At 40.9% G+C, this 12693-nt stretch overlaps 1 protein-coding gene across 12 annotated transcripts in view; it reads right to left on the bottom strand.

Moving 5' to 3' along the window:
• The window catches only part of phf14 (PHD finger protein 14), a 256949-nt gene that overhangs the window by 109881 nt on the left and 134375 nt on the right, over positions 1–12693 (bottom strand). For 5 of the 12 annotated variants that reach the window (XR_015862923.1, XR_015862924.1, XM_088397789.1 and 2 more), the window contains 2 exons: positions 11177–11239; positions 10410–10528 (listed from right to left, as the gene is read on the bottom strand). Coding sequence is in view for 7 of the 12 variants with exons in the window: in XM_088397789.1 (XP_088253915.1) it covers positions 10410–10528; positions 11177–11239 (182 nt within the window). In the remaining 5 variants the exon portion in view is untranslated. Of the gene's footprint in view, positions 1–645; positions 3663–7737; positions 7893–9582; positions 10280–10405; positions 10529–11175; positions 11240–12693 lie in introns of those variants that run through there. The other 7 variants (XR_015862921.1, XR_015862925.1, XR_015862922.1 and 4 more) reach the window with 6 other exon arrangements.

The following is a 12693-nucleotide window of genomic DNA, read 5'->3' as shown; positions in this document are numbered from 1 at the left end:
TGCACAACACATTCCAATACTCACTTCATTTGTACGTCACATTAATGCACTTTCAGTCCCACGGAAAGACAGGCTCACACATGGGCCATCTTTTTCAATTCGTTATAAGGGAGACCTTCTACGTTCCATGTCTCATGAATCCCACCCGGATGGAGCAGAATGATATCAAATAAAGACCTCAGTAGTAGCATAACAAGTGAGAGCGCAGGGATTTCTGTAAACATTTGGCATCTCTGAGTTTTCCCCACATAAACATTTACGTGTGATTTTGCGTTTTAATGCATGTAATTAGAATGCAAAATGAAACCGATCCAAATCCACTTATTTGGAGTGTTTTATAACACACAATTATAAAATATATTACCCTGGCGATAGAAAATTGAAATGCAAGTGTCTGAACCCATTACTTTGGAGACACACTGGCTGAGCTAGGACTGGTTCTTTGGAGGGGCCAAGGGGTCACAGGAGGTCCGCAAAGATGTTTTCTTCTCTTTTTTTATTTTTTTTATTTTTATTTTATTTATTTTTTTTTACAAACCCCAGAACTTTTTTCAGAAAAGCTGATAAATAACTGTTATATGTTTCTACGGTTATGGACATTATTGGATGTAAAATGAAAATCAAACAAAGCACAGACCAGGAAAGTGACATTGAAAAAGATTATATGTGATCATTAATTTTATTACTCTTCATTTGCAGGTGAGGCTGTACAGCTGCTTTTGGCACAGGAATGTGTTCTTTTTGAAAACAAGTGAAACGTGTGCGTGTGTGCATGTGTATGTACACTGTTTATTCATGCACATACAGTACACACATGCACAGCCAGTGATTAAAGATATAACAAACATCCAGCAGATCAATTTCAGTTGTTGTCTGTATGTGTTGAGGCAACAGCTTGTATGAACCAGTCTCCACCTACGTCGTTCCCAGGTGATAAATCAGAGGACACAGGGCATTACACACACAACCTGACCGCTGCTACCGCACGTTAGGAGCAATCACTGCAGCAATAAGATGAAAGGTCAAGGGTATATTGAAGCCCTACTTATTTTTCAAGAGCTATAAAATGCACGCACATACGGGAGTACATACACACACAGTGTGATTAATACAAATAAATGTGTAGCAAATATGATTTTTAAACATGTATCCATGTACACAAATAAAAGACAAGTATTGGCAATTGGTTGTTCGCTATTGCTAGCTACGCTTCTGTCCAAATAACACGTTGTAAATATGTTATGTAAAATCAAGTCAAGTAGGTTGAGTAATTGATATAGCCATGCATGGAAGCAGCTTTTAGATAATATATGAAAAATTACTAATTATGATTCAGCAAAACCAAGCTTACATCTATAACAGTGGTTCTTAAACATGTTCTTAAACACCAGTTTCATATGCGCATTCATGGAACCCCTCTTTAGTTAAAATATTGTTTTTCAAATTCAAGATATAGATGTTTTTTACTGGTGCACAAAATGAGCCAGGCATGAACATCACCTTGTTCAAAGAACAAAACCAACATAATGCATGAACTCACAACAAATTACATAACTGCAAATTAGTATGACTTCTGCTGTTGTCTTTGCGAGATACGTGTCATCACGAACTTACACAATAAATCAGGTGCGTTCGAACTTCCGCAGTGGAGTCTTTACTGAACCCCTGAGACCGACTCACCGAACCCATAGGGTTCGATCGATCCCAGGTTAAGAACCACTGCCATAGAAGTTCGGTGAGTTGGTCTCAGGGGTTCAGTAGAGTCCCTCCACTGCGGAGGTCCGAACATACCTGATTTATTGTGTAAATTCGTGATGACGCATATCTGAAATGGTCTCGCAAAGGCAACAGCAGAAGTGACACTGATCTGCAGGTATGTAATTTGTTTTGAGTCCATGCATTGTGTTGTTTTATTTCTTTAAACAAGGTGATGTTCATGCACAGCTCATTTTGTGCACCAGTAGTAAATATTGATGTCTTGAATCTGGGGAAAAAAATATTTTCACTAAAGAGGGGTTCGGTGAATGTGCATATGATACTGGTGGGGTTCAGTACCTCCAACAAGAGTAAGAACCACTGCTCTAGGGTTCGATCAAACCCATGTTAAGAATCACTGATCTATAAAGACGAAGGCAATTGGTTGTTCGCAAAAGCAGTAAACACCATGGGCATTACAAGTCCCAAACGCTTGGAGAGACGAGAATTCTCCAGAAAGGGACATTTGGGGGCACAATGTGACACTTGTCATGTGCCCTGACAGAGAAAACAGCAACGGATTTGGCAGTCCTGACCGAGGACCACTAGGGACATGGAGACAAAGCTGGGCTTCTTACTGAAGACATGCCAGTCAACTTCTGGATATGATGAACAAGGAAGAATGCTAAATGCCCAAAGACAATAACATTTCAATTCACGTGATGCAATTACTCTCACGATCCTAACATGTACCTACTACAAAAAAGCAACGTAGCATTATGCTACATTACAAACAGGAGTCCTTTTCTAGACTGTACGTGACAAGCTTCTCTCAAAGATGTCTGGCCTTTTACTTAAAAAAAAAAATGCACACATGCACGCACAATACAAGATTGATATAAGATAATTTTACATTAATATAACTTCAATATTGGCACTGGTAGGTGCACTTTGTGTTATGCCACTTTTCAATTCACATGCAATATATTTCTGTCTAGTAGTACCTGGTGAACTATCTTTACAAGTACTATGCCGAGCTGATATCATATGGGTCACATAAACCACTGTTGGTCGCACAGATTCGTCATTCACACATTCTTGTAGCTCTTAATTGATTCATTTAGTCTATTCATAATCAGATATAATGCAAATAAATGTGTTGCTGTGCCTCTTCCACAAATGTACTGTACGCCATACTAGTTCCCAGTTAGAAGCTATCTCTTTTCTTGCTAACAGTCTCTTTTTGAGTAAAAGCTTATTAAGACCAGCAACCAAATTTTCTAACCATTTTTTTACTGTGCTGCCGGCACCAACTTTGAACAAAACATGACAAATGGACTTCACTGCCATTTATGAAAACAAAAGTCTCATTCCTCAGCATTGAATAGATGGATTTATCCAAATGTCAAGTGCTACTAAATACCGGTACACATACATCTTTTTATTTTTTTTAAATCCATAAAATCTGTCAACTGTTATCAGTAGTGCCACAGAAAATAATAAAACAATCACATTTCATTAACGTTTCTACATCAGACTTGTACGGATTTTATTACTACATCCAAAGTGATAACGTACTAATGTCTTGCCTTAGCATTCCACATTAAAAAATATCATCACATAATTACTGTTGCTGAATGTACGTAAAGAAACCAAAATTGATAAAGACATATTAGAGTGTCACAAAAGCTCTCAATTTAGTGGTAGCAGCAGTTGACCAGTTTAATGTCAGGATGTAAGTTCATCTCGAAGCAATTCCGTTTTTCAGATTGACAGTTTCCATTCATCCAGTTTGGATAAGAGGTCATTGTGGACTGTAGGGGGCGGTCTTGTTCTCTTGTTGTTCAGCCTGTATCAACCGTCTTTCTTCAAATGCCTCTCAATTTTGCTTTTGTTTTTCTCTAAGCCAATGGTCATCGGTTCCATGTTTATATGCCAGGTGAGGTGACTGCCCGGGCTCTCACAACCTGTGCAATGCAAAGATAGAAAGAGTCAGGGCAGCACACCCCATTCCCCGACAAATAAAAAAAAAAAAAAAACTCACAACTTTTATACTAATTTAACATTAAAGAAATAGTAAACACTTCTAAGAACCACAATGAATCATACACAAACACTCCAATGTAAGTTGCCTTTTTACAAAGTTCTAATTACATTGATGGAATGTATGATGAATTAAAAGTACACTTCTCACAAAAAGTTAGGGATATTCATCTTTTGGTTGATATTTCAGCATTAAGCTAAATCATCTTCATACAAACAATCTTCAAAGGTGCACTTAATTCGTCCTCCACTGAACTTTTGAATGCTTCCCTCCCAACACAATTTGGTGTTCCTTAACAAGAAGCTAAACAGCTAAATTCAAAACCCTTGCATGAACCATGACTCGACCAATACATTCTTGGTTGAATTAAAATAGGTATCAAAACAGACCATCATGAGACTCAGACAATGATTACCAATTTAACAACAGAGATTTCAAATGTGTTTCTCAGAGCAATGTGAGCACTAACCTTAGAGTGTCACAGAATGTCATTACGGGGTTGCAAAAGAGACATAGAGGGACTCTATGGGAGTCGCAGAAAGGTATATATGTGGTGATACCTGAAATATTATTGGTCAAATCATGGATCAATCATCTGTTGTGAATTCTGTCATTCAACTCCTGTTAGAGAAAAGCCGGTTTATCAAAAAGCAGTTAAACATTGAACAGATTGACATGCATTCAAAAGTTTAGTGAAGGCTGAAAATCTACAATTTTCACGAGTTTTACATATATTAGACTGGTTATCCACACACACATTATTGTGAACGCAGTGATGAAAAGATGAGAATAGGGAATGATTGGTGAAAATCCCCTCCCCAGTATTTTCCATGTACTCATTTTAAATAAGGTAAATTTGACCATCACAAACATCTGCTTTAACTTTAGAAAGCAATAAATCACATTTTGTCCAGTTTTGTGACATGTTGGCGACCAAACCAGTAAAAAAAGAAAAAAAAATACTATATACACTATATACATAAATACACACGTGTGAGTAAATATATATCTATAGTATGTACATTATATATGTACAGTCAAACCTCGGTTTTCGACCACAATCCATTCCAGAACGCGGTTCGAGAAGTGAATCGTTCGAAATCCGAATCTATTTTTCCCATTACAAATAATAAAAAAAAAAAAAAAAAAAAGATCCGTTCCAAGACTTAAAAAACGCCTTTTTAAAGCATTGTTTCATTTGCGCATTTTTGTCCGATCGCGCAACTGCAGCGCACCGCCGAATGCACAACCGTAGGGTGCCGCCGACTGCGCTGGTCGCATTATGGTGACAGAGCTGTCGCTGAAATTTAGAAAATATTTTTAAAGTCCTTGTACTTTTTAAAATGTAAGTGGACCTCAGTGCGCAGAGAGCTTACTTTGGGCCGATCGCGCAACCGCAGCGCGCCGGGCGCTCACTGTTGCGTTGCTTTAAGAGCGTCTTTGTGTTTTAGGATGGCTTTACTGCTCCCACTTGCTTTTTTGGAGGCATGATTAGGGGTTCATTCAATCCTTAAAGTAGCGAAAATACAATAACAACGGAGTGAGTTGGCATCCGGGCCACGCGGTCGGGTTTTCTCGGGTTGTCTCAGCTCATCTCGCGAGGGTCGACCTCCGAAATTTGTTTGACAACTTAAGCAAAAGAATCACAAATTTTTCGTTCGAATTCCGATTTGTTTGAGAACCGGGACGTTCGAAAACCGAGGTTTGACTGTATATCAATATTTATAAAAATGCACTGCTAATGTGAAAAATATTGTCACGTTATTTACCAAAAGATTGAATATTATAATGTTTAAAAATAAATGATTCATCGATTAATCACAAACTAATTCATAATTTTTTTAAATAATTGTTAGTTGCAGCCCTACACACAAATTTGATATACTTGAAGGAAGCTATGACCAAGTCTGTAGAAATCATGTCAATGTGGGGATACACAGATTTATTATATCTTCCCACATCTAATGGAAGAACATTTACCGTAATTCCTGGACTATAAACTGCTACTTTTTGCACAAGCTGTGGCTTGTCGTCCAGTGCAGCGTATCAACGGATTTTTCGTGATTTTTGTGATGACTTATACACTTATAAAAAAGCTGTGGACCACTGTTGTGTGGCACCGCTTTGCTGGGCAGAGGGATATGTGACTGGACACAAGGTCACTGGGGAGAAGAGTGGTGTGTTGATCGCATGTCCGTCTGCCAGGCAAATAGTGCCGTATAATTGACACAAAGAAGAGACAGAACGAGCTCAAGACGGACATTACTGAAGAAAGGAAGCTTTTATAGACAAACCCTCATTATGGGGGACAAAAGAAATGCATATAATGTCACTTTTAAGTTAAAGGTAGTCGATTTGGCTCTTAGCGAAGGAAGTAGAGCTGCTCATGCACTGTAGAGGTTTCCTCCGGTCACTAGAGGGCATTGGGCCATTGTTGATGACATCTTGTTGTGTCACCCTTTTCTTTTTTTATTTTCCGGTCATGTTTACTCTGGAGCTATACGTGTAGCTCACATGACATTACCAACTTGACCCCTGTAAGTGGTCCCATTTTTTTTCATTATTAGTTGTGTGTTGCTAGTGTTCCCTGCACATTAAGTTTATTATGGTCATTGCTGAGATTTACACGTTTGTATGTTTGAAGAGCTCCTTCATCTCTGTCAATAAAGGTTATGTTAATAAAAGCTATGCGTCCCCAAAGAACCATCTCTTTCCTGACGATATTCTTTATTCTCTTAACAATGGTAATTAAACATTGAAAAACCTGCGGCTTATGGTCCGGTGCGGCTTATATATGAACAAAAGATTTTCCCCAAAATTTAGCTGGTGCGGTTTATAATCAGGTGTGGCTCATAGTTCAGAAATTACAGTAATTGTTCTACCAAAGCGACACATTGCTTACATCCCGTATTTTCCGAACTATAAGTCGCTGCGGAGTATAAGTCGCACCAGCCATAAAATGCCCCCAAAAGTGAAAAAAAACATATATAAGTCGCTTCGGAGTATAAGTCGCATTTTGGGGGCAATTTATTCGACAAAATCCCACACCAAAAACAGTCATGAACCGGGCAACAACAGGCTAAACGATAGCAATAACAGGCTAAACGATAGGTATGCTAACGTGACAAACACAAACAAAGAGCTGAGAACGGGCCTGACGTAACATATAGAGTGATTAAGGACAACTATTACATGAATAACATGTTTATAAAACCATCGGTGTCACTCCAATTCATTAAATAGCAACAACAGGCTAAACGAAAGTTATGCTAACGTGACAAACACAAACAAAGAGCTGAGAACGGGCCTGACGTAACATATAGAGTGATTAAGGACAACCATTACATGAATAACATGTTTATAAAACCATCGGTGTCACTCCAATTCATTAAATCCATCGATCGTTCTTTGTCAACAATGGGTGTGCGCGGCTGAGAGCGCTTGCACTTCAAAATATTCCACAGGCTCATATAATGATAGATAAACTATATTTCAAATAACTATAATATAAGCCAATAATATTATCAAACCATCCGTGCACTTTAAATCCATTAAATCCATCGATCAAATTCCTCGTCCTTTGTCAACATCGCCGTGCGTGCGCCCTGACGTCAGCCTCGTCTTTGTTCCACAGATCTAGTATATAACTATATTGTAGCGTTAACAAAGTACAAGGATAGACGTGGGTTTGGTAAACGGCTCTTTATTAAACAAAACAAACTTCCAAGCGTGTGGCGGCGTGGACTATCCAGACATGAGAGCTCCATGGCATAGGACCGGGCGTGCGTAATGGCCATGTCCAAGCCCCATGCACCGTTCGCGGACAGCCACTCGGCCGAGCGCCGGCCCCCGACTCAGTAGAGTAGGACCGGGCGTGCGTAAAAGCCATAATAGTTTTTCAAACCTTCTATGTCACTCCAAATCCTTAATTCCTTCAAAATCTTTGTCCTCCGTGTCACTTAGAAATGATCACCGCTAATGATGCCGGTAGTCCTTACGTGGGTACGTTTGTCCTTTATGTCCGCCGTGCCGCGCCGTGCCACTGACGTCACTTGAAATAGTAATCCATTGGCACATCATGGTTCTCCAAACTTTCTTTCTGCTGCTCGATTACCGTTTTCAGCTGCATATTTTACAACTTGAAGTTTGTAACCTGCAAAATATGAGTTTCTTTTTGGTTCCATTTTTCTTAAGCCCACCCAGTTGATGAGTCACGGCCAACGGTGAAATTTAGAGCGCCCTCATCCAGTTTCGTCTGAAAATATAATTTTTTTCAGATGTAGTTTTTTGTTTATTTTATTTGGTTGTTTTATCAACGTCTGCTTTGTCATCGATTTTTTTTCATATACTAAGACACACAAAGAGATTGAAATTACGTTCCCACTATCCCTCGGTGAGATAGTACACATATGCATACAAGCAACACAAAAAAAAAACCCCAAGAAGGCACAAACAATGAATAAATGAGTGTTGAATAAATGATAAATAAACAACTAATAATAAATAATAATAATAAACATAAGAGGAGCAGAAATGACGCATGACTGCACTGCGACCTACAGCGACAACCGCATAGTGAAGTTTGCTGACGACACGACTCTGGTGGGTCTCATCACGAAGGGCGACGAGACTCGGTACAGGTCGGAAGTTGACCTTCTGACCACGTGGTGCAGGGACAACAACCTCCTGCTGAACGTCAGTAAGACCAAGGAAATCATTGTGGACTTCCGGAAGGGTCACACAACACACCTGCCGCTGATCATCGACGGTGCTGTGGTGGAGAGGGTGAGCTGCACCAAGTTCCTGGGGGTGCACATCAGTGAGGACCTCTCCTGGTCCGCGAACACCTCGTCACTGGCAAAGAAAGCTCAGCGCCGCCTGTATTTCCTGCGGAAGCTCAGGCGTGCATGTGCTCCTCAGGCAGTCCTGTCTACATTCTACCGTGGCACCATTGAGAGCGTCCTCACCAGTTGCATCGCTGTCTGGGGTGGTAACTGCACTGAACAGAACTTGAAGGCCCTGCAGCGCATAGTGAATACGGCTGGTAAGATTATTGGTGCTTCGCTTCCCTCCCTGAAGGACATTTACACCTCCCATCTCGCCCGCAAGGCAACCTCGATTGCCAGAGATGTGTGTCACCCGGCTCACTCCTTGTTTGACCTTCTGCCCTCTGGGAAGAGGTACAGGAGCCTGCGCTCCCGCACCACCAGACTCGCCAACAGCTTCTTTCTCCAGGCTGTTAGGGCCCTGAACTCGCTACCCCCTTCTGCGTAGCGTGCGGCACTGTTGCGCTATTTTCGGGAATGTCTGCTGTACGCGTTTTTACGCTCCTCTTAATTAATTATTTATTTATTTTTTGTTGTGTTATTTATTCATTATTTATTCAGCACGTTTTTGTTATACTTGTTTACTGTTTGTCTGTTGTGAGCCATGTCTTGTCACCGTGGGATAGGGGGGAACGAAATTTCGGTTTCTTTGTGTGTCTTTAGCATGTGGAGAAATTGACAATAAAGCTGACTTTGACTTTGACTTTGAAATGGAGCAAGTGTACATACAGCAGACAGTGGACTTGGATATGGTGCTTTAAAGTGTTAATTGCTTTATTTGATGTTGTCTCTATTTTTTATGTTTGGATATGTTCAAGATAAAGATACAAAAGCATGTGAAGTGATCAACTATACTAAAAATAACATGGGAAGTGGTCAACTATACTTGTAAGTAAGTGATGTCTTAATGATCAAGTAAAAATTTGTGAAAAAAAACATATATAAGTCGCTCCTGAGTATAAGTCGCCCCCCCACCCAAACTATGAAAAAAAACGCGATTTATAGTCCGGAAATTACGGTAGATACTATAGGTCACGCGTGTCAAACTCAAGTTCCGGGGGCCAGATGTGGCCCGCCACATCCTTTCATGTGACCCGCGAAGACAAATCAAATTCATGTCAGTACTAAAATTGTAAATTGACTTCATTTTTAAAAAATAGATCTCTTGCTAGCATTTTTTTACCATTCATCTTCAAAATATTTTAACATATTTTACTTGTTTCAAATCTGAAAACTAGTTATCATTTTGTTGTGTAGGCTATACTGTATATGATATGAGGTGGTGATACATTTATTTGGGCTGACAGTCATAATGACCCTCCAAAGGAAACTGACGACGATGCGGCCCGCAACAAAAATTAATTTGACACCCCTTCTATAGGTGAACAAGCTACTGTGCATCTGTAAATGATCAATATTTTATAGACAAATATAAAATGGAGAATGTTTTTTTTATTATTATTATGATTTCCAATGGCATGCCACTTGGGTGCCATAGCACCATGGTCAATATAATTTGAAAAGCATTACACAATCCCCTTTAATATAGCTGCACCTGGAATTTCACAATAGAAGTAGAATAAATTCTGTTTTTCATTACACCTTAATGAAGTGTCCAAATGTATGTGGCAGGTTAATATGGAGGGCCTATGGAAGACATAGGGTCAGTCCTACATATCTGTTGAGCCTCAGCCTCAGCCTCGGCGGGAAGAACCTAATGAAGAATGAACTTTAATCATCCACACAGTGATACAAGCTTGCACAGCACATGCCAAGCCTTGCACCATCTTCAACACACGCACACCCATCTACCCACTCGCACACCCACACCCACACTATCTTACCTCACAAGATTTTCATTGTCACCCGCTTTACAGGTTGTACACTCAGTCCTCATGTCATCTGCTTTGTTTTTTTTTAACAAAGCAGATTGCCGCTGTCTGCGCTCCCTTGGTAGTGAGTCCTTTGAAAACATGAATGAATCAAATGCTGTATAAGGCAACTGTTTCTCATGTAGTATTTAGAAAAGGAGCCTCGTGTTATACAACTACATTGAAATAATTAAAAATATTATTGACAATGAAAAAGGTTTTACCTGTGTTTATTATTCTATGTTTATGTTTATGCACATTGTATTTATCTAAAATGGCAAACGTAATGGAAAATATAATGTGTTGTCGAACAATCAAAACAAAACTATGGACTGAGCGTGTCAAAAAAGTTCCAGGACTGGTATTTCAAATCCAAACTACAATTTTTACCTTGAAGTGACAGACTCTCCCAGCATTCTCTGCCATGCCTTCAACTATTCCTACCCTAGGAACTGCTGGTTATTCAGGGTACTGTGAGCAAGTGAACTATGAAGCAACCATGAGTCGTCCCGCCACAACACTGGCCTCTTCTTGCTTACTGAGCAAAGCAAATGCCACAGGATATTGTAAATGTGGTGGTTGATTATTTGGACCATAGTCAAGTGGAAAGCTCAGTCTTTGTTTGGACTCTTTTCTGACACCAGTCCTGGACCTTTTCTGACACATCTAGTGCGTAGATGATCAGCCAATCTTCAATCTTGACAAAGACAATTCTGTCATTTTTTAAATGAGAGACAAACCTCTATGTTGTCTTCTCTCTCTTCACAGAAAGGGATATTCTTTCTTTTCTGCCCTCTGGTTCTCTGTTAAAAAAAAAGAAGAAATCAGTTCAAAACATTACCCACCGTTAATTATTCATGTAAATATTACCTGTTCGGATCAAATAATTTTTCTAGAGGTGAGGGAAAACAAAACACGAGAAAATGTGGTTGCCCAAATGCTCATGGCCTTTTTTAAGTGGGGATGTGGCTGTGTTCAGAATTAACTGGTCCCCATTTAAAGTGCTTCACATTAAAACCAAAATAAAGTCCAGACGTTCTGGTCTGCTTTTCCAAATGTTTATAGTGACATCTTACAACAGGGGTCCCGAACCCCCGGTTCATAGGCCAAGTGGTGGGCTTAAACATATAATTCAAATAGAATAATAATAAAATGCGAGTATACCTCTACTCATTAAAGAAAAACCCAAAGTAGTCACAGAAATAACTTCTGTGAACTTCTGAACCTGACAAATGTAATGAAAATTAACCAATATCAAGCAGGTTCGACATACCGTATTTGCCGGTGTATAAGTCGACCCCCTAAAATTCGACGGAAATTTACGATTTTATGATATATCCTTTGTATAAGTCGAGCTCAATTGTTGCATTATATTAAACTTCAAAATTCAATCAGAAATATGCGAAATTTATTGACGAAATGTGTTCAAATTCCGGGAGGCCGTGCGCATGCGCAGTGGCCGGAAATAGCTCCAGCCGAGCGGATCGGCTGTTTATAAGCACCGCGGAGGAGATCGCGGAGCCTCATTCGACTTCCAGCGGCCGGTGAGCTCGCGCACGCCGCCCGGCACCACCGGGAGGCCGGAAATAGCTCCAAGCCGAGCGGATCGGCACTTTATAAGCACCGCGGAGGAGATCGCGGAGCCTCATTCAACTTCCAGCGGCCGGCGAGCTCGCGCACGCCGCTCGGCACATCCGGGAAGCCGTGCGCACGCGCCAAGTGGCCGAAAATAGCTCCCGCCGAGCGGATCGGCTGTTTATAAGCACCGCGGAGGAGATTGCGGAGCCTCATTCGACTTCAAGCGGCCGGCGAGCTCGCGCATGCCGCCCGGCACATCCGGGAGGCCGTGCGCACGCGCCAAGTGGCCGAAAATAGCTCCCGCCGAGCAGATCGGCACTTTATAAGGACCGCGGATGAAATCGCGGAGCCTCATTCGACTTCCAGCGGGCCGCGCACTCGCGCACGCCGCCCGGTTCAAATTTTCTAAGTGCCAACGGCTCTTGCGCCATAAAGAGTCCGCCTCGGCTGGTTCCCCATGTCGGCCAGAACAAGTGAAAATTCGTCCTCTTCCCCTGGAAGTCTGGCCAAGTTTGGCGAATATTTTCTAAGTGCCAACGACTCAACCGCCGTAAAGTGTCCGCCTCGGCTGGTTCCCCACGTCGGCCACCACAAGTGAAAATTTGGCCTCTTCCCCTGGAAGTCTGGCCAAGTTTGGCAAATATTTTCAAAGTGCGAACGACTCAACCGCCGTAAAGTG

The sequence above is a fragment of the Syngnathus floridae genome, chromosome 15, assembly GCF_059516105.1.
Source record: "Syngnathus floridae isolate MCC-2025c chromosome 15, RoL_Sflo_1.0, whole genome shotgun sequence".
Taxonomy (NCBI): Eukaryota; Metazoa; Chordata; class Actinopteri; order Syngnathiformes; family Syngnathidae; genus Syngnathus; species Syngnathus floridae.
The sequence above is the reverse complement of the archived record's forward strand: the minus strand, read 5'-3'. Positions and strand labels throughout refer to the sequence as shown.